Source organism: Schistocerca serialis, chromosome 4 (genome assembly GCF_023864345.2).
Source record: "Schistocerca serialis cubense isolate TAMUIC-IGC-003099 chromosome 4, iqSchSeri2.2, whole genome shotgun sequence".
Taxonomy (NCBI): Eukaryota; Metazoa; Arthropoda; class Insecta; order Orthoptera; family Acrididae; genus Schistocerca; species Schistocerca serialis.
In genome coordinates this window covers 839,209,766-839,231,749 of record NC_064641.1, presented here as the reverse complement: position 1 = coordinate 839,231,749, position 21,984 = coordinate 839,209,766, and the positions used below count along the sequence as shown (strand labels likewise).

Here is a 21,984-nt window from a genome sequence, read left to right as displayed (position 1 = left end):
AAATGATAGAAGAGCATGAGAGCATACGTAACATAAATCATGGTTTATGACTAAAAAGAGATAAATCACTTCATAAATTACATAATAAATATATGTTATTGTTGCTCATACAAAACAAAATTAGAGCATGTAAATTATATTGCATTTTTTTATAATGGACGTACTGACAAATGTCACATGAGATGTTACTCGGCAGTAGTTTGTAGACAGATATCATGAATGCTACTTTTAAACCTGTCGGTATATTTGACGGCATGAGAGCATACGTAACATAAATCATGGTTTATGACTAAAAAGAGATAAATCACTTCATAAATTACATAATAAATATATGTTATTGTTGCTCATACAAAACAAAATTAGAGCATGTAAATTATATTGCATTTTTTTATAATGGACGTACTGACAAATGTCACATGAGATGTTACTCGGCAGTAGTTTGTAGACAGATATCATGTATGCTACTTTTAAACCTGTCGGTATATTTGACGGTGGCTGTTAGGAAAATATGTGACTGCGATCGCTTTGCTGGTGTGATTATTTGTACGTATGGGTTCCCCTCAAGTCCATTACGTCCATTATAAAAAAAAGTACAATATAAGATAGAGGCCCTAATTTTGTTTTGTATGGATAACAACACCAGATTTTATTATCTAATTTTATGATGTGATTTATATCTTTTAGTCATAAACTATGTTTTATGCTGTCTGTGCTCTCATACTTTTTTATCGTGTTGTGTATATTTCCATATGCGGTGGCCTGAACATGGCACCACGTAGTGCCGAAACTGGTAGCATATCTTAAAAAGAATAAACGACTGTAGATCCAAATGCGGCCGCTGGTTTTGTTATCAATATCCAAGTACTACGTGTCCGGTTGCCGTCCCACTTTCCTTCATGTGGTGCCAGGGATTCACCTAGCTGTTCACCAATGGCTTCGTGACCAAGGAGTGGATTTCTATCGTCGAGACACTGAACGATTGATAGAGCGTTACCATGATCGTTTACAGTGACATGTGGTGTATGTTGAAACCGAGCGAGGTGGCGCACTGGTTAGCACACTGGACTCGCATTAGTTAGGACGACGGTTCAAACCCACGTCCGGCAATCCTGGTTTAGTTTTTCTGCGATTTCCCTAAATCGCTTCAGGCGAATGCCTCGATGGCTCATCTGAAAGGGCACGGCCGACTTCCTTTGTCGTCTCCATCCCTAATCCGACGGGACAGATGACCTCGCTGTTTGGTCCCCTCCCCTAGATCAACCAACCAACCAAGTATGTTGAAAAACAGTGTGATACATCTGTGTCACTTTTATGTGCAGGATTCAGTAAAGTTATTTGGCCTGACATAATAATGTGTACGTTACTTGGTGAAGTCCTCTCGTAACATGCGCATTCGCCTCCGTAGCCCACGTCGCTAACGCACGCCTGTCTCCTGTCTTACGACTCGTAGGTAGACGGTTCCAATCCTCCTGGCAGCAGAAAGTTTCTCCGCCAGACTCACACTTTGCGCCAGTTTCATTTCCGCAGTGTCTCATCGACTGAGGGCATGATTATCCTTGCGCAGATTGTGGACGTAGAGCCTCGTAGCATCATTGGTGCTGTTCGCGAGGAGGAGCTAATGCGCCGGCACCAGGTTACACCCTCTCCCTTCTGTCATTGTCTTACAGCACGACAACAAACTATAGAGACACACATTACAACCACCTGCACTTAATACACATCTCTAGCCCACTGCGAGCAAACGGAGCAGTTTGTGCAGGTTAGGTTACTGAACGCACCTCTTGGTGTCTCCCGGGCAACAATACATTTTTTTTAGTCATCAGTCTACTGACTGATTTCATGCGGCCCGCCAAGAATTCCTGCCTTGTTCCAACCTCTTCTTCTCAGAATAGCGACTGCACCCTACGTCCTCAATTATTTTTCGGATGTATTCCAATCTCTGCGTCCAGATTTTACCGTCTACAGCTTTCCTGATGTCTTAACACATGTCCTATCGTCCTGTTACTTCTCCTTGTCAGTATTTTCCACATATTCCTACCCACGCCGATTCTGCGGAGAACATCCTTATCAGTTCACCTAATTTTCAACATCTTTCTATAGCACTAATCCTCAAATGTTTCTATTCTCTTCTTTTTTGTTGTACCAACAGTCCGTGATTTACTATCATACAGTGCTCTGCTCTAAACGTACATTCTCAGAAATTTCTTCCTCAAATTAAGGCTGATTTTTGATGCTATCAGACCACTCTCGTCGAGGAATGCCCTCTTCGCCTCTGGTAGTAGCTTTTTACGTCCTTCTTAGTTTGTCTCGCATATATTATGTTGCTTCTAAGGTAGCAGGGTTCCTTAACGTCGTGTACTTCGTGGTCCTCAATTTTTGATGTTAAGTTTATCGTTAATCTCATTTCTGCTGCTCCGCATTGTTTTCGTCTTTCTTAGGTTTACTCTCAATCCACATTGTGTACTCAATCGACTCTTCACGCAGTTCAGGGCGTCCGGTAATAATTCTTCTGCACTTTCAGTGAGGAGAGTAACGCCATCATCGAATCTTATCATTGATACATTTAACCTGAATTTTACCCCCGCTCTTGAGCTTTGATTTTCCTTATCTCGCTTCCATTATCAATAGGAACTTCACAACTGCCTCTCTGGTGCGTCTGCCTTTCTAAAGCCGAACTAATCGTCATCTACAAATCCTAAATTTTCTTGTACATTCAACTGCATATTATTCTTGTCAGCAGCTTGAACGCATGAGATGTTAACTTGATTATGCGATACTTCCCGCAGTTGTCTGAGTAGAAGGATTTTACCGGTTCTGGTTCACTTTTCCCAAGAAAGCTCACTCACTCATAACACTGAACATTTAATATCGAACTTTGAACATAAACGTTGAACATAAGCGTTGGACGTTTATTATCAACATTAACGTAGACGTTTATATTCACCGTTCAATATTAAATCTTCAGTGTTACGAGTAAGTGAGCTTTCTTGGGAAAAGTGAGCCAGAACCGGTTAAATTCTTTTGCTTATCTGCCATACAGCTATTCATTTCTAATATGTGCTGAATAGTAAAGACTGCGTTTAGGCACGACCCTCGTTTTCTAGGGTTACACTGATGTGCCGGTAGTAATTCTTCGGGAAGGAGCCGCAATTTTTTTTAATTTTGATAAGATAGCGGCTTTTACGTTAGACTGTTTCTGACTGAAGCACACTCAGTACAAGGAAAACTGACACAGCTGGACTTTCAGCCCCGCCGGCGAGCAGCGGCTGGGGGTTGCGTAACGGCCATCAGCGTCCAGTTGACTCGCCTGCCCCCTGCCCTGTGCTGTGCCGGGACGACCTCATTGCTCCAGGCCACGGGCCAGCCACTGCGTCCACACTGCACTGGCCCCACTGCCGACGTCCGATCCCCCAGTGGCGTTGCTCGCAACGTGCCACCGGCAGCCCAGCCCCAGCAGACCACCACTCTCCAACAGAACATGGAAGGTCAACACAGACCACCAGTGATGTCAGCAGTCCCAGCTGGTAGTCTCCTAATACAATGAAACAATAACTGTGAAAATGTCATCCCTCTGAGGAAAACCATATTTCTCTGTACTGTACCGCAGCAGTTGCAATGTTGTAAATGGTGAATCATGAGAATAAAATTTCTTCTCCTTCTGTTATTGTAGCGCACAAGTTCTGCCAGTAAAGAAAAGAACATACTGGACACATCGCAGTGAATTTCTGATGCTGCTCTAACACTGCTACAGGGGCTTGGATAAATATGGAAACATCAAGAGTGCAACACATTACCATTCTTGATGTTGTTGTTGTTGTTGTTGTTGTTGTTGTGGTCTTCAGTCCTGAGACTGGTTTGATGCAGTTCTCCACGCTACTCTATCCTGTGCAAGCTTCTTCATCTCCCAGTACCTACTGCAACCTACATCCTTTTGAATCTGATTAGTGTATTCATCTCTAGGTCTCCCTCTACTATTTTTACCCTCCACACTGCCCTCCAATGCTAAATTTGTGATCCCCTGATGCCTCAGAACATGTCCTACCAACCAGTCCCTTCTTGTCAAGTTGTGCCACAAACTCCTCTTCTCCCCAATTCTATTCAATACCTGCTCATTAGTTATGTGATCTACCCATCTAATCTTCAGCATTCTTCTGTAGCACCACATTTCGAAAGCTTATATTCTCTTCTTGTCCAAACTATTTATCGTCCATGTTTCACTTCCATACATGGCTACACTCCATACAAACTTTCAGAAACGACTTCCTGACACTTAAATCAATACTCGATGTTAACAAATTTCTCTTCTTCAGAAACGCTTTCCTTGCCATTGCAAGTCTACATTTTATATCCTCTCTACTTCGACCATCATCAGTTATTTTTCTCCCCAAATAGCAAAACTCCTTTACTACTTAAAGTATCTCATTTTCTAATCTAATTCCCTCAGCATCACCCGACTTAATTCGACTACATTCTATTATCCTCGTTTTGCTTTTGTTCATGTTCATCTTTTCAAGACACTGTCCATTCCGTTCAACTGCTCTTCCAAGTCCTCTGCTGTCTCTGACAGAATTACAATGTCATTGGTGAACCTCAAAGTTTTTATTTCTTCTCCATGGATTTTAATACCTACTCCGAATTTTTCTTTCGTTTCCTTTACTGCTTGCTCAATATAGACATTGAATAACATCGGGGACAGGCTACAACCCTGTCTCACTCCCTCCCCAACCACTGCTTCCCTTTCATGTCCCTCGACTCTTATAACTGCCACCTGGTTTCTGTACAAATTGTAAATAGCCTTTCGCTCTCTGTATTTTACACCTGCCAACTTCAGAATTTGAAAGAGAGAATTCCAGTCAACATTGTCAAAAGCTTTCTCTAAGTCTACAAATGCTAGAAACGTAGGTTTGCCTTTTCTTAATCTAGCTTCTAAAATAACTCGTAGGGTCAGTATTGCCTCACGTGTTTCCATATTTCTACGGAATCCAAACTGATCTTCCCCATGGTCGGCTTCTACCAGTTTTTCCATTCGTCTGTAAAGAATTCGCTCTAGTATTTTGCAGCTGTGACTTATTAAACTGACAGTTCGGTAGTTTTCACATCTGTCAACACCTGCTTTCTTTGGGATTGGAATTATTATATTCTTCTTGAAGTCTGAGGGTATTTCGCCTGTCTCATACATTTTGCTCACCAGATGGTAGAGTTTTGTCAGGACTGGCTCTCCCGAGGCTGTCAGTAGTTCTGATGGAATGTTGTCTACCCCCGGGGCCTTGTTTCGACTTAGGTCTTTCAGTGCTCTATCAAACTCTTCACGCAGTATCATATCTCCCATTTCACCTTCACCTACATCCTCTTCCATTTCTATAACATTTCCCTCAAGTACATCGCCCTTGTATAGACCCTCTATATACTCCTTCCACCTTTCTGCTTTCCCTTCTTTGCTTAGAACTGGGTTCCCATCTGAGCTCTTGATATTCATACAAGTGGTTCTCTTTTCTCCAAAGGTCTCTTTAATTTTCCTGTAGGAAATATCTATCTTGCCCCTAGTGAGAGAAGCCTCTACATCCTTACAATTGTCCTCTAGCCATCCCTGCTTAGCGATTTTGCACTTCCTGTCGATCTCATTTTTGAGACATTTGTATTCGTTTTTGCCTGCTTCATTTACTGCATTTTTATATTTTCTCCTTTCGTCAATTAAATTCAATATTTCTTCTGTCACCGAAGGATTTCTACTAGCCCTCGTCTTTTTACCTACTTGATCCTCTGCTGCCTTCACTACTTCATTCCTCAAAGCTACCCATTCTTCTTCTACTGTATTTTTCCCCCATTCTTGTCAATTTTTCCCTTATGCTCTTCCTGAAACTCTGTACAACCTCTGGTTCTTTCAGTTTATCCTTAAATTCCCACCTTTTTGCAGTTTCTTCAGTTTTAATCTACAGTTCATAACCAACAGATCGTGGTCAGAGTCCACATCTGCCCCTGGAAATGTCTTACAATTTAAAACCTGGTTCCTAAATCTCTGTCTTACCATTATATAATCTATCTGATACCTTTTAGTATCTCCAGGATTCTTCCATGTATACAACCTTCTTTTATGATTCTTGAACCAAGTGTTAGCTATGATTAAGTTGTGCTCTGTGCAAAATTCCACCTGGCGGCTTCCTCTTTCATTTCTTACCTCCAATCCATATTCACCTACTACGTTTCCTTCTCTCCCTTTTCCTACTACCGAATTCCAGTCACCCATGACTATTAAATTTTCGTCTCCCTTCATTATCTGGATAACTTCTTTTATTTCATCATACATTTCTTCAATTTCTTCATCATCTGCAGAGCTATTTGGCATATAGACTTGCACTACTGTCGTATGCGTGGGCTTCGTGTCTATCTTGGCCACAACAATGCGTTCGCTGTGCTGTTTGTAGTAGCTTACCCGCATTCCTATTGTTTTATTCATTATTAAACCTACTCCTGCATTACCCCTGTTTGATTTTGTATTTATAACCCTGTAATCACCTGACCAAAAGTCTTGTTCCTCCTGCCACCTAACATCACTAATTCCTACTATACCCACCTTTAACCTATCCATTTCCCTTTTTAAATTTTCTAACCTACCTGCCCGATTAAGGGATCTGACATTCCACCCTCCGATCCGTGGAACGCCAGTTTTCTTTCTCCTGATAACGACGTCCTCCTGAGTAGTCCCCGCCCGGAGATCCGAATGGGGGACTATTTTACCTCCGGAATATTTCACCCAAGAGGACGCCATCATCATTTATCCATACAGGAATGCTGCATGCCCTCGGGTAAAATTACGGCCGTAGTTTCCCCTTGCTTTCAGCCGTTCGCAGTACCAGCACAGCAAGGCCGTTTTGGTTGGTGTTACAAGGCCAGATCAGTCAATCATCCAGACTGTTGCCCCTGCAACTACTGAAAAGGCTACTGCCCCTCTTCAGGAACCATACGTTTGTCTGGCCTCTCAACAGATACCCCTCCGTTGTGGTTGCTCCTACGATACGGCTATCTGTATCGCTGAGGTACGCAAGCCTCCCCACCAACGGCAAGGTCTATGGTTCATTGGGGGAGATAGATTAGTAAAACGGGGGATTTATGTATAAATGTGAAAAGATGGGAGAAACCATATTCCCAGCTGTATGACTTGGAAGCGAGTACCCACTATACTACTTGCTGCCCTGATCGTGTCTAAAGTATCTGATTTGTCACCCACAGCAGGCGTCATTTGACCCTGTCTTCACAGTCACAGGGAATATAGTAAGGACGGAAGAGGTAATACAGCGTTGTTTAAATAGGAGTCGACCACAGACTCAATTAAATATCTATATTTTCATAAAGACCCACAGACATACAAAAAAAGCTCACAGATCGAAGTGGGTAACGAGGCCATTTGAAATAGGTGGCAAATGTGCCTGGATAACAGAACGTTATTACTGTATATTCGAACAACAGTCAGTCCAGTTCGCTCCGGGAAGCAGAAGAGACAACATCGGCGGTTCCTACCCAGCTAGTGCTCGAGCATTGTATACTGTGATAGTTCGTTCCGGTATTTGTTCTACTTCCATAGGCTCTGGACTGCCGCGCGGAGTGGCCGCCTGGTTCGAGGCGCCATGTCACGGATTGCGCGGTCCCTCCCTCGGGTATGGGTGGGTGTGTTGTTCTTAGCATAAGTTAGTTTAAGTTAGTTTAACTAGTGTGTACGTTAGGGACCGATGACCTCAGCAGTTTGGTCCCTTAGGAATTCACACACACACACACATAGGCTCTGCCGAATTGTTGAAGTATATATCAAGGCGATTGGAGCGTCTCTGCTCCACAAACTTCACAAAACCAGCCCCACAGTGTCCCAATGGATACTAAAGCATTTCATGTATTCATCAGTAAAGTGATAGCGACCCAATCATCGCGTACTGCAACGCAGACGCACTCCAACAACGCTCCACTAGTAGATGCAACTACAGAAAGAGGCCTACAGCCCTCGCAGAAGCGCCAACGGGACCTGGCGGACGAGGAAAAAGACGATGAACCACGTTCAACGAGAAAAAATGGAGAAAGTGCTACGTGTCGACGCCACCCACCAGCTTGTTTGTTGAAAGCAGAGACAGATACATAGCCAGGCTCCACTCTACGGCAATAGACAAATCATTAGGCGGGACTGCGAGCCATTGTTCAGGTATATAATTAATATTACGATGGCAGGAAAATTAAGACTGTGTTAGGATTAACTGTCAACACCTTCGTTCAACACTCATTCTTAGACGAAGCCGCAGGTTCGAATCCTGCCTCGGGCATGGATGTGTGTGATGTCCTTAGGTTAGTTAGGTTTAATTCGTTCTAAGTTCTAGCCGACTGATGACCTCAGAAGTTAAGTCGCATAGTGCTCAGAGCCATTTGAACTATTTTAGACGAAGCAAGTTTGGAGGGGTACATTCTGAAGGTCTTCGCTACTAAACGGAGCATCATCAGTGATTGTGAAACTCGAGATGACGTGTTGCTGCATCGGGACGTTCAATAAAATTATAATGCTGAACGGGCTAAAGGTAACAAAGCCGTCCCCAGTTATTGTTGCAGCATTTTAGATTACAGCGGCTCCCATATTGGTGCTCGCTGTTCTGTGGAAGTATATGTACCTCCCGTCTTACAATGATATAATTGTTTGCAATTTGGGAACGGAAACCGACAGTGCAGCAGTAGCACGAGATGTGCGTACTGAGCAGACCCACACAGAAGTGATAGCGATACGTGTGGGAGGGCCAGTCAACCAACCTGTGTTGACTGAACCGATGGTAACAGTGTTCTACTTCGAATCTCCTCAAACTTAAACTATTTTCTGCTTTCAAATATCTGACCAATTGTGTGGAACAACAGTGAATGGAACGTGCAATTCCGTCCCGTTCCATTCCGTTATCGGCCAGTGTGGATTCTGCCATTTGGAAAGCGCTGTGCAATGTTTTGTCATTTAGTTCCATTGCGTCCCGTTCCGTTCTGTTAGCGGCCAATGTGAATCCTTCCATTTGAAATGTAATGTGGAATATTTTCACGTTCCATTCCCTCCAGTTCCGTTCTGTTTTCGGCCAGTACGAATACTGCCACTTTTAAAGTGGAATTTTTTAAAGTTCAGTTCCGTTCCATTGTTGGCCACCGTGAATGCTACCATTTGGAGTGCACTGTGGAGTGTTTTCACGCTCAGTTCTGTCCCATTCCGTTCCGTTGTCGGCCAGTATGAATACTTGCATTTGGAATGCAATGTGGAACAGTTTCACGATCAATCCTGTCCTATTCCATTCCGTTGTCGGCCAGTGCTTCCATTTCAAATGCACTGTGGAATATTTTGTCTTTCAGTTCTGTCCCCTTTCCGTTCTCTTGTGGTCAGTGTGAATGCCGCCATTCTGGATGCCCTGTAGAATGTTCTGACTTTCAGTTCCGTCCCGTCCCGTTGTCGACCAGTGTCAGTGCTGCCATTTGTAATGGACTATGGAATGCTTTGACGTTCAGTTCCATTCCGTTCCGTTACGTCAACTTAGAATCAGTGTTTAGTGAGTTCAAAGGCCGGAGGAATGGAACGACACACCGTCTCTAATAGAACTATGTGTAGTAAGGCAGCCGGCCGCTGTGGTCGAGTGGTTCTAGGCGCTTCAGTCCGGAACCACGCGGCAGCTACGGTCGCATACCTCCGGCATGGATGTGTGTGATGTCCTCAGGTTAGTTACGTTTAAGTAATTCTAAGTCTTGACAACTGTACCTTTAATTTTACACGAACTGTTACCCGTGCCTAAGCTCGCAAATCAGTAGTTTTGTTATGATAAGTGATGTAAAGTAAGCAAGCTAATAATTTATGAATATGTTTGTATGATGATGATGTTTGGTTTGTTGGGAGCTCAACTGCGCGGTCATCAGCGACCGTACAAAGCGTCAATTTTTTCACAGTCCAATTTTTTTTCGCATTCCATTCTAGCCACTGTCACGAAAGATGAGAATGATGATGAAATGAAGAGGAAAACACAAACACCCAGCCTGCGGGCAGAGAAAATCCCCAACCCGGCCGGGAATCGAAACCGAATATGTTTATATGTAATGGTTCAAAATGGTTCAAATGGCTCTGAGCACTATGGGACTTAACTTCTGAGGTCATCAGTCCCCTAGAATAGAACTACTTATAGCTAACTAAACTAAGGACATCACACACATCAATGCCCGAGGCAGGATTCGAACCTGCGACCGTAGTAGCAGCGCTCTTCGAGTCTGAAGCGCCTAGAACCGCTCCGCCACAGCGGCCGGCGGAACCAAGATAAGAATTCAGCTCACAAAAATCTAGTCACAAGGCCCATGTCATTAATGCTGTATATTCAAAGTCTGCAACAAGCGTTAGCAAAATTAGCAAGTGAGTAGTTTCTTCAGTGATACGCCAGTCCAGTCATCTAGTAATTGAAGTAAGGTTTTGCCACCAGAGTGACACATACCAAATGTTTTTTATCTCATTTCAACGAGTTACAGGGCCTACATTTCTAATCCATTCTTCCTAAGATGACTAATCGATGATTAACAGAACCAATTAATGGACCATAATGAAATACAGTCTCACTGAAAGTCTCCAACGCTATACGTGTACAGGCATGACGTCTCTCTGTTTGTCCTAAAACCTTTTAAACGGCACCACCGTTGGAAATCTTCTACTGTCTGAGAACGTATAAAAGACGTGTCATGCTCAGCGTCTAAATTCCGACGGGCTTGTAACTGTTCTAATGTTTCTTTAGCTCTTGAGGCCTTCTGACTTTCTACATCTAAAGATTGCCAGATGTAAGATTGCTCCGAGATTTGTTGAGTTCGAGTAACTTTCGCAGCTCCACCCCTTTCAGAAATATGAGCTAAAGCAGATATATCTTTGCGCAGCAGTTTCTAACAATTTCAAATACGGTTCTCGCCCTTACTGTCCACAACAATGGGCCATAAAAACTGTCCAGTTTCTCCACATGGTTTCGCGGTTCTTTTTAACATTTCAAAAACTGCTTGTATGATTAAACACTGGATTCGCACTGTCGCGTGACAAACACCAAGAACTGCCGACATCCATGCAACCGTCATCGGCATCCCACTAACATACTTCTTATCAGTTGTGATTTTTCATTTTTTATTTTTATTATTATTTTTATTTTATTTTATAAAGTACCATGTGTTCTTCCTCAAGACTTAAGCTATCTGCGTACCAAATTTTATCAAAATTGGTTCAGCGGTTTAGTCGTGAAAAGGTAACAGAGAGAGTTACATTCGGATTTGTAGAATTAATATAGATTGTTCTATGACATGAAGTTTCACATTCAACAGATCTAAATGCAGCAGCCGGCCGAAGTGGCCGTGCGGTTAAAGGCGCTGCAGTCTGGAACCGCAAGACCGCTACGGTCGCAGGTTCGAATCCTGCCCCGGGCATGGATGTTTGTGATGTCCTTAGGTTAGTTAGGTTTAACTAGTTCTAAGTTCTAGGGGACTAATGACCTCAGCAGTTGAGTCCCATAGTGCTCAGAGCCATTTTTTAAATGCAGCAGCGAACATTTTTGCTTCAGCCTAGAGCAGTGGTTCCCAACCTGGTTAACCCTAAGGGGTAAAATGAAATTTTCTGAGGGGTAAAAACTAAATAATTCGGTTCTGTTTCAGTTAATAAACTAAATTATTTTCAAAAGATAATTACTGTTATCACAATTTTGTAGGAATCTAATATTGATTATACAAGTTATCAATAATTACTTTTTCACAATTAGCAGCGTTAATGCGGTGGAGCTTACAGGTTCATCACACAGTCCACCCACTACACACATATTCTGCGCTTTGTCCTGTCCATCGCTGACGATGAAAGTGAGTCATAAACGTAACAAATGCTGAATATCTCAAGAAAATATGTACTGGGGACAGTGTTTGCGCAACAATCGACGACATAGTGTAACTGAGATGGAATAAGGGGAACCACCCCGCATTCGCCGAGGCAGTTGGAAAACCGCCTTAAAAACCATGCACAGGCTGGCAGGCACACCGGACCTCGGCACAAATTTGCCGGGCGGATTCGTGCCGGGGACCGGCACATCTTCAGGCTCGGGAAGGAGTGCCTTAGACCGCGCGTTGCATCTGCTGTACTTCAGTAATTGCTTCATTACTCCCTTCAAAAGAGATAAAGGAATTCATTGACAGCACGACGCAGCAGTATCTTCATAAGGGCTATCATAGGGCTGTGCACAGCTTTTTTATTATTATTATGATTAATATTATTAGAACAGTTAGACACAAACAGTTAACAGCCTGAAGTCGCTCAATTGCTGTCAGTTCAGACTTAAGGAGCGGAGCAATGAAGTGACTTACGTACAGTAAGTATAGCGCACACATCTGAAATTGTTTGATTTTAAATGGGGCTGCAGTGTACAGGTCAAGCAGATGCCGCAATGGAGAGGAGTAATGCAGGGGAAGTATGCTTGGCACCAAGTGTAGCCTCGCTGTGTATACTTAACTTTCATTTCTGAGATTGAGTTGTGGACAGCACTTGCAATGCACCGCCAATTCCTTCGTCGTTTATTCTAACACGCACACATACACGCAAACTAAGTATGTGAGACGTGGGACTTAGGGAAAGGCAGGGTTCGGTGTGGACGGGGCCTTACTCAGTTACCGTTGGTTGCTCGATTTTTCTTTCTTTTAATACCACGTGCACTTTATTTGGAAACAACTGCAAATGAGGTTAACATTAATTAACAGCTATCAAATCTGACTATTAAGACACAATGACTAATAAAAAATTCTTAAGCAAGTTGCTCTCACGGATGAAAGCCTTATTGACCAGAAATTCAAATTATTTGTCAGCTGAAGGCCCCAATAGTAATAATTATATATACAGGGTGAGTCACCTGACATTACCGCTGGATATATTTCGTAAACCACATCAAATACTGACGAATCGATTCCACAGACCGAACGTGAGGAGAGGGGCTGGTGTAATTGGTTAATACAAACCATACAAAAATGCACGGAAGTATGTTTTTTAACACAAACCTACGGTTTTTTAAATGGAACCCCGTTAGTTTTGTTAGCACATCTGAAAATATAAACAAATACGTAATCATTTCCGTTTGTTGCATTGTAAAATGTTAATTACAACCGGAGATATTGTAACCTAAAATTGACACTTGAGTACCACTCCTCCGCTGTTCGATCGTGTGTATCGGAAAGCACCGAATTACGTAGGGATCCAAAGGGAACGGTGATGGACCTTAGGTACAGAAGAGACTGGAACAGCACATTACGCCCACATGTTAACACCTTTTTACTGGTCTTTTTCACTGACGCACATGTACATTACCATGAGGGGTGAGGTACACGTTCGACGGGCGTTTCATAGCACGTGGAGGACGCATTAATTGGCCATCCCCGTTCTCCTGATCTTACACCTCTGGACTTCTTTCTGTGGGGTACGTTAAAGGAGAATGTGTACCGTGATGTGCCTACAACCGCAGAGGATATGAAACAACGTATTGTGGCAGCCTGCGGCGACATTACACCAGATATACTGCGGTGTGTACGACATTCGTTATGCCAGAGATTGCAATTGTGTGCAGCAAATGACGGCCACCACATTGAACATCTATTGGCCTGACATGTCGGGACACACTCTATTCCACTCCGTAATTGAAAACGGAAACCACGTGTGTACGTGTACCTCACCCCTTATGGTAATGTACATGTGCGTCAGTGAAAAAGATCAATAAAAAGGTGTTAGCATGTGGACGTAATGTGCTGTTCCAGCCTCTTCTGTACCTAAGGTCCAACACCGTTCCCTTTGGATCCCTACGTAAATCGGTGCTCTCCGATACACACGATCGAAGAGCGGAGGAGTGGTACTCAAGCGTCAACTTTAGGTTACAATATCTCCGGATGTAATTAACATTTTACAATGCAACAAACGGCACTGATTACGTATTTGTTTTTATGTTCAGATGTGCTAACAAAACTAACGGGATTCCATTTAAAAAAACGTAGGTTTGTGTTAAAAAACATACTTCCGTGCATTTTTTTATGGTTTGTATTAACCAATTACACTAGCCCCTCTCCTCACGTTCGGTCTGTGGAATAGATTCGTCGGTATTTGATGTGGATTACAAAATATATCCAGCTCCACGGAAACACGTTGACCTCCAGAGCAGGTAACTGGGGCGTTAGCGCCCTCTAGGCAGAAAAATACCGCTGGTTGAACTTTACCAACACGCACAAGGAATTCAATGATTAATAACAAGAAGCGGAGACTGCTAACTAATCTAATCTCACTAACAAGGGGAGGCCCCCAATTGTGAAAGTCAGATTCGATTCATACTGCGCATAATAAAAGCTCATGGCCAGAGGTGTAATGTGGCAAAGCACCAAGATGCACTTCTCAGCCGTTGTCGAGAAAATCGACAGTTAAAAGAAACCGTTGCGGTGAAATGCTCTCTACGGTTAATAGTTTTATACAGCGTCGTGGCGCAGCAGTAAGCGCTCGGGTTTGTAATCGGAAGGTCGGTCGCCGGATCGAATCTCGCGCCATGCAACATTTTTTTTATCATTAGTTTTTTGTAATTCAAATATATATATATATATATATATATATATATATATATATATATAATATTAATGAAATGCTTATGCATTTTGGTGAAGGCGGATCGCTCTCCAATTGTACCGCCTCCATTTTTCCGTTTGTTTAACAGGGTGTACCAAAGCTCTCACGTCCGCACTGATTTTCTCGACGATGTTATAAGTTGAGCTAGGGACCGCATCTACCTTCTTTCGAAGTTAGCAGGCAACTACGCTTTTATGCGGCGGCTCGTTTCGGCCCATTCAGCATCTGTCCTTCAAGTATAACGAGCGAGTAACGGAGCTTATATTTCATACCTGCCACAGCAAATTTGTGTTCGTGGGGTTTCTATTCTAATTCGAACGTTTGACTTACGCTATACGTATTCGTTTCGGAATATCGTTTCTACGTCTTCCGTTAACTATACGTGGTTAACATTACGAAGACAATTAATAACATTTGTGAAATACAACTTTGTTTGCGGAAAACATAATGATGTTCGAAGTCGCCAGTTTTTCCACGACAAACGACCTTCAACAACTTATTATATGCATAATTGCTGCAACTGATTGCCGGGAATTATATATATATATATATATATATATATATATGTGTGTGTGTGTGTGTGTGTGTAGACACATTTGAATAACAAAAACCAAATACTAAAAAAAAAAAAAAAATTGCATGGCGCGAGATTCGATCCGGCGACCTTCGGATTACGAACCCGAGCACTTACCGCTGCGCCACGATGCTGTCGATAGTTATTAATCGTTGAGAGTATTTCACCGCAATCGTTTATTTTAACTGTCGATTTTCCCGACAACGGCTGAGAAGTGCATCTTGGTGCTTTGCCACATTACACCTCTGGCCATGAGCTTTTATCATGCGCAATATGAATTGAATCTGAATTTCACAATTGGCGGCCTCCCCTTGTAAGTCCAAACACTCCACTCGTTGCTCTCCATCTCAAGGACCCTGCGAGTAGCAATGTGCGAATAAACAGCGTGATCTCAAAATAGTGGAGGTTTCACTGCTGGTTTAATGTTCACTCAAACATCCTGGGTCCGGTGGATCACGAGGTTGCGGCCCTCGCAACTGCAGCCCCCGATTTGGCAATGCCTGCGTGCCACCAGCGGTCCCAGCACGTCCTCGTGCTACCGGACCTCGCCGCTGCCCTGTCCCAACGGATCTCCACGACACACTCTGACCTGGAAAACACTTGACGTCCTTCCAAAGATAGTACCACAGTACTAGATATCGATAACCGCTGCTGCTGCCACTTGTGGACAGACAGTGTTAGCAAAGGTAGTGGTGCCAGTAAACACGAGAAGAAATCGAGACGGCTCTATCCCTATTACACAATGCCAACCTACCAACGGCATCAATGCAAACCGCAACATGGCTCAATATGATTCATCTTTCATCATTTTAAAAATAAATGTGTTGCAAGAAAAGTGTTTCATTCTACACTTTAGTTAGGTGCTAAAATTGGTGATACTCTGGGTAACAGAGGGGTGGGCAACAGATGACAAGTGACAAGAGGGGGGGGGGGGGGGATGATACTATCTAATGCCTGATTGTACTCAGGTCTATGAAAGGTTGGGAACCAGTGGCCTAGAGTAATCGGCGATATGGGAAGCCTCTCGATATTGCCTACATCTACATGTATTCTCCGCTAGCCACCAAGCAATGTGTGGCGGAGGGCACTATGCGTGCTGTCCCCCCCCCCCCCCTCCCGTCTGTTCCACTCACGGATTGCACGAGGGATAAACGACTGTCTGAACGCCTCAGTGTGAGCTCTGATTTCCCTTATCCTTGAACAGTGATCATTGCGCGATATGAAAGTTGCTGGTAATAATATATGCTCTAGATCCTTGGCGAAGATCGGATTTTGGAATTTAGTGAGCAGCCCCTTCTGTTTAGCGCGTCGTCTTGCAGTGCCCCACTTGAAACTTTCTATGAGATTTGTAACGCTCTCCCAGTGGCTAAATGTACCAGTCACGAGTCCTGCCGGTCTTCTTTGGACCTTCTTAATCTCTTGAATCAGACCCAACTGGTAAAGGTCTCATACAGACGAACAATAAGACTGGACGAACTAACGTATTGTAAGCAATTTCCTTTGTTGAAGGACTGCATCGCTTCAAGATTCTGCTTATAAATTGCAATCTAGAGTTCGCCTTAACCGTTACTTGTGTAATCCGATCGTTCTATTCGACATAATTTCGAATAGTCATACCCAGATACTTGACGGATGTTACCGCTTTCAAAGACGGCATTTATTTTGTACTCTTACATTAATGGGGACCTTCGCTTCGTTATACGCAGTAGGTTACACTTACTAATATTGAGAGATAACTGCCAGTCATTACACTACGCATTTATTTTCTGTAAATCCTCATTGATTTATTCACAACTTTCATGTGATACTACTTTCCTGTAGGCTATAGTATCATCGGCTAACAGTCTAATGCCGCTGTCAATACTATCAACCAGATCGTTTATGTAAATCGTAAAAAGCAGCGGAGCTATTACGTTCTTATACGAAAGTTCAACTCTTACATTACAGATTACTTTCAGTCGACCACCCCAGTAAAAATTTTGCTTACACCAGAGATTTCTAAGTCGCTCTCACTTGCCTCGCTGTGTAGTTCATGGCGGAACGTGTTTCGTGCCAATATTTGTTGTACACTGTCCTATCACATTCTCACGTGGAGCGGTTGGGGGAGGGGGGGGGGGAAGGGGGGGGGGGGGGGAATAACACAGTGCCCTGTACTTGCTGGGGTCCCATATTACTTTCATCACCATTACACAAGATATACGAGGGAGGCAGTCTAATATTGTTGCGCAGTCTAGCTAGAATACTATTTCTCTGTGCCCAGCTGACCAGGAACCTGAATAGGGGCTGTACTCTGAAGTTAAGTCACTCTGCAGTGGTTTCACTGATTATCATGTGTACGTCGTGAAAGCAATCTGTCCTACCTGATTTGAGAGAAGGCCTGAGACCGCTCATTTTGCCAAGGTACGGGAAAAATGACTAAACAGACAAAGTCCACAGTCCCCTCTCCTTTGACTCTTAACCTAAGGGAAAAAATGACTAAACAGTGCCCTGTCTAGCATTTATCGCCTTTGACTGTTAATTCCGGCAATGACATCTTTACACAAGCACAGTTTGCTATATGCAATTACGTATTTAGGGACAGCGCCAGAGCTCGTTGTACGCCACGCAGTGACGGTACGTTGCAGTGGTGCCAGTGGGAGCTGGACATGGCGAAGCACCAGGTGTGGGAGGACGGCAGCGACTTCCTGCTGCTGCTGGAGCTGGAGCGGCTGGAGCGGCGGCGGCTGCCGCGCCACCTGCGCGACTTCATGGAGACGCGCACCTACCTGGAGTGGCCGGCGCGGCCCGCGGCCGAGGCGGACGAGGCGGCGGCCTGGGGCAAGCTGCGCGACGCGCTCAGCCCCAGCCTGCACCAGCAGCGGCAGCGGGCCCGCCAGCTGCAGCGCGCCGCCAGCCAGCGCCGCCGCCAGCAGCAGCACCGCGACCACCAGCTGCACCAGCTGCACGGCAGGCGCTCCGCCGCCGACGACGCCGACGACGCGTGAGTAGCCCACAGCGGCCTCGCATTTGGCAATATAGGCTACGTTAGCAGATCCGAAATAAATTAAGAAAAATGTTCCTCACTGTAGCGCCTTGGCACCATAATCGTTCGCGATATACATCAGTAAATAAAATGTTCTCTGGTTTCCAACCGCGTCAATTGCTTAAAACTACACGAGCCTTCGGCCAAGCACTTCTTGGCCATTATCGGGAAGTCGGTGAAGTCGCCATTGGAGCCATAAGCCAGGAATTACGACACGCGAATCACTCGCACACCATGCAGCATGTACTACAACGCTCGGCTGAGGGACCGGATAGCCCAGTCGGTAGAGCACTAGACCTTCAACCAACACTGTCGTAACGGCTAATGTGCTGGCAACGAAAGCACTACAGAAACGAGTGAGGCCATGTCGTGTTCTGCCATCAGATTGCTTGTAAAGGAGGTATGACTTCCAGTGGGCTGTTGGTGCGCCCTGGCAGTCATATCACTTGACAATGGCCAAGAAGTTGTAAGATGGCAAGAACTATGCCCCTTAGATGAAGTCATTAAAGATCACCTAACTCACGTTGAGCGAACAGTAGGGCTCAACAAAAATGACTGACAAGGCACAATGCATCTTGTAGAGGGTATACTAAGGACGTATTGGAATAATTAATGCCGGGTGATGGTTTTTGTAGTGGCGTGGCAAGACAGCCAAGTCACTCGGAGGTAGCCGAAAGGCACGCGTTAAGCTCTCGCAGATTGGCGTAAGGTCTGGAACAAGGTAAAGTAATTATCCTATAAAGAAAAGAACGTAGTTCTTGGAATACTTAACTTTAATCCACAATTGGAGAACATCGCTCTTGTTTAGACATAATTACACTGAATATAAACTGGTAATGGCGCCTTGCTAGGTCGTAGCAAATGACGTAGCTGAAGGCTATGCTAACTATCGTCTCGGCAAATGAGAGCGTATTTGTCAGTGAACCATTGCTATTAACGTCGGCTGTACAACTGGGGCGAGTGCTAGTAAGTCTCCCTAGACCTGCCGTGTGGTGGCGCTCGGTCTGCAATCACTGATAGTGGCGACACGCGGGTCCGACGTATACTAACGGACCGCGGCCGATTTAAAGGCTACCACCTAGCAAGTGTGGTGTCTGGCAGTGACACCACAGTTTTAAAGTAATTCACACTACATGAAAACTTTGTGTTGATTTACTGGAGGCTAGTTTATCCCAGGGAATAACTGACCTTGGCCGGCGGGGGAGCGTCAAAGGGAAGCGACAATAGGCAGCTTAGGGCGGCTCAAGCTCTGAGAAAGCGGTAATGGGGCGCGGCCTCCAGCTGCCTTAAGATGAGTGACACTGAGTGGGTGGTTGACCACATGCTGGTGTACCGGGAAGCAGACGGAGAGCTTGTACGCCTGTTGATAAATGTCTGTCGTCCCGTTTTCAGTGAAACATGCGAGAAAGCCGCGCAAAGCTACGGTAGAGCAGTCAACAGAGGTCAAAATATGCGTGTTCGTGACTATAGCAACTTCGCGCTGAATTCACGGTCCACAGAGTCTGAAGTAAATCAGGTGAAGAGCGACAGAATGAAATACACCGGCCCCCGATGGGAACGTAGGACCGAGGAATCTGAAGTACTCTCCTGGGAGTCAGAATTCCGGAAAAATTGATGCTAACCTTGATGGGTGGCCTGGGAGGAGCTAAATAGCAGAAGTTGAGAGGAAGGGAAATTTTGTGGGAATTTGTTCACTTCCCAGAGCAGGCACTGGTCGGCGTTGGGAAGCGACGCATAATTAACGCGACTTGCGTTGCAATTGGCGTAAGTGATTTTGCCGGAGGGGAAACCGAGGTGAAGAGCGGACTGGGAGAAGTCTCTGTGGAGGTCTTCCGTTCCCAGCTTGCCTAGAGTGCGGACGTGGCGTTCTTTTCTCAGTTTGCCTGAGAGAGAGTGAGCATCTCTGCAGTTTAGGACTTAGCAAATGGAACGATTGAGCTGGAGATAGAAAGTTTTGCTTCAGCTATGTACTGAGCAAGATAGCGAGGAGTGAATAGACGAGCGGAGCCTTGCAGCACCACGAGGCCGGCCGACGTCCTCACAACGACGCCTCCCCGCCACGCTGAATTCGGTGATATTGGACCTGCTCTGGCTTGAATTAGGCCACATTTGTTGGATCACGTCAGCAAACTTTCCACGAGGATTTCATGGGCCGTATGTTGGGGAATTCTCGCACTTTGCATTACGCCTGGGTCAGTCGATAGGGATTAATTTTGATTTATCGCGCTTTACTCTACGTAAACGCAATTTATTACCACTGCCTGATAGGAGAGTCATGTAATATGATGATGGAAGGTCGGGAGTTAAAATAAATTTGTGCTAATCGACTGCATCTGTTTTCAATCAAGTAGTTGAAATTCCAAGTCATTTTCTTAATTATATGTTCAACATTTGCATCTGGTGTTCAATAGCTGAATATAACATCAATGTGCACCCCTTTTTAATTAAAAGTGATCAATTCTGAATCAATTAATGTCAACACTGCCACCGCAGTTCAATCAGGAGTCACAGGGCCTTATTACTTTCTTTGCGTTATCCGATATTGCGGCAGTTTTGCGCTCTCTGTTGATCTGTTAGTCAATTAGCTGGGGTGAACACACGCCAAAACCAGTGACGGGTGGGGTGTTACAAAGTGCTTGGCTGAAAGCTCGTGTAGTTTTAAGCAATTGACGCGGTTGGAAACCAGAGAACATTTTATTCAGTGTTATCGCTGCGAGACTCTGCATTCATACATTACGTACCTCTAAGGGGAAGAAATGTGGCGCAGCGTAAAACGTCTCGGAAAGCTCCGTGTCAAGAAGGCAAATTTGTTAAGTTCGCTATCCTTCCTACTGCGCTGCCGCAACGAGAAAACCATTCCACTATTTGCTATGGTATTCCATCATATCAACACCGCTGCCACCAGGAGGATATTTCTTCGTATCAGCTTTGCATTATTATGAGAAAGGATTCACAACACAAGGCAACAGCTGGATGCAAATGGACGTGCTCTTATGGCCTTGCACCTGCAGTTATCAAGAACACTCACAGCTTTGGACTGGGAATGGGTCGACGCTGCTACGGTTTCTCAACAGACGTCAGCACAGAAACGAACTACAGAGAAGCAGAAAGGAAAGTTCGGCCGCCTTTGGCAACAGCAACATGGTGCGGACCACAGATCTTCAGAACGCACCGTCATCAACTCGACGACGAGAGATATAGACGCGGGTGCAATGTCGGCACTTAAGAAACGACTTTCGCACCTTCACCGCGGAACATTCCTGTCTGTGAAATAATAAGCTGTGTTGAACAGGCAGTCCACAAGCTCCCACATGAAACAGCGGACGAAATACAGCGAGAAACCAGCCGTATACTGACAAAGGCGAAGTTACCAGCATCCAACATGACCAGGGCTGCGCGCAACGGCCTTCGACCACTCCGTAATGATGAAAGCATTGTGGTACTTCCTGCTCACCAGGGCAATGCCGCCGTAATTATGGAGTTCGAGGACTATGATACGAAGATCTGTGCGCTACTGAACGAAGATACTTATCGGAAACTCCCACGCCACCCGACATCAAGAATAGTAAGAAAAACATCAGAACTTCTTTAGCGATCTTCAGTGGAAGACTGTGTGGTTAAGAATCTTCTCCCGCAGGCGCCTAGACCACCTACTGCTTATGGTTTACCGAAGATACACAAGGACGGGGCGGCATTCCCCTTATTGTGTCTACAATAGTTTCTCCAACATACAAGCTGGCGAAGTAC

At 44.6% G+C, this 21,984-nt stretch overlaps 1 protein-coding gene across 1 annotated transcript in view; it reads left to right on the top strand.

Annotated features, from left to right (window-relative positions):
* LOC126474803 (toll-like receptor 2) overlaps window positions 1-18,199 on the top strand; it is a 323,566-nt gene extending 305,367 nt beyond the window's left edge. Inside the window, exon 11 of the mRNA XM_050102274.1 lies at window positions 17,840-18,199. Coding sequence (XP_049958231.1) covers window positions 17,840-18,199 — 360 coding nt within the window. The remainder of the gene's footprint in view (window positions 1-17,839) is intronic.
* The last annotated feature ends 3,785 nt before the right edge of the window (window positions 18,200-21,984 follow it).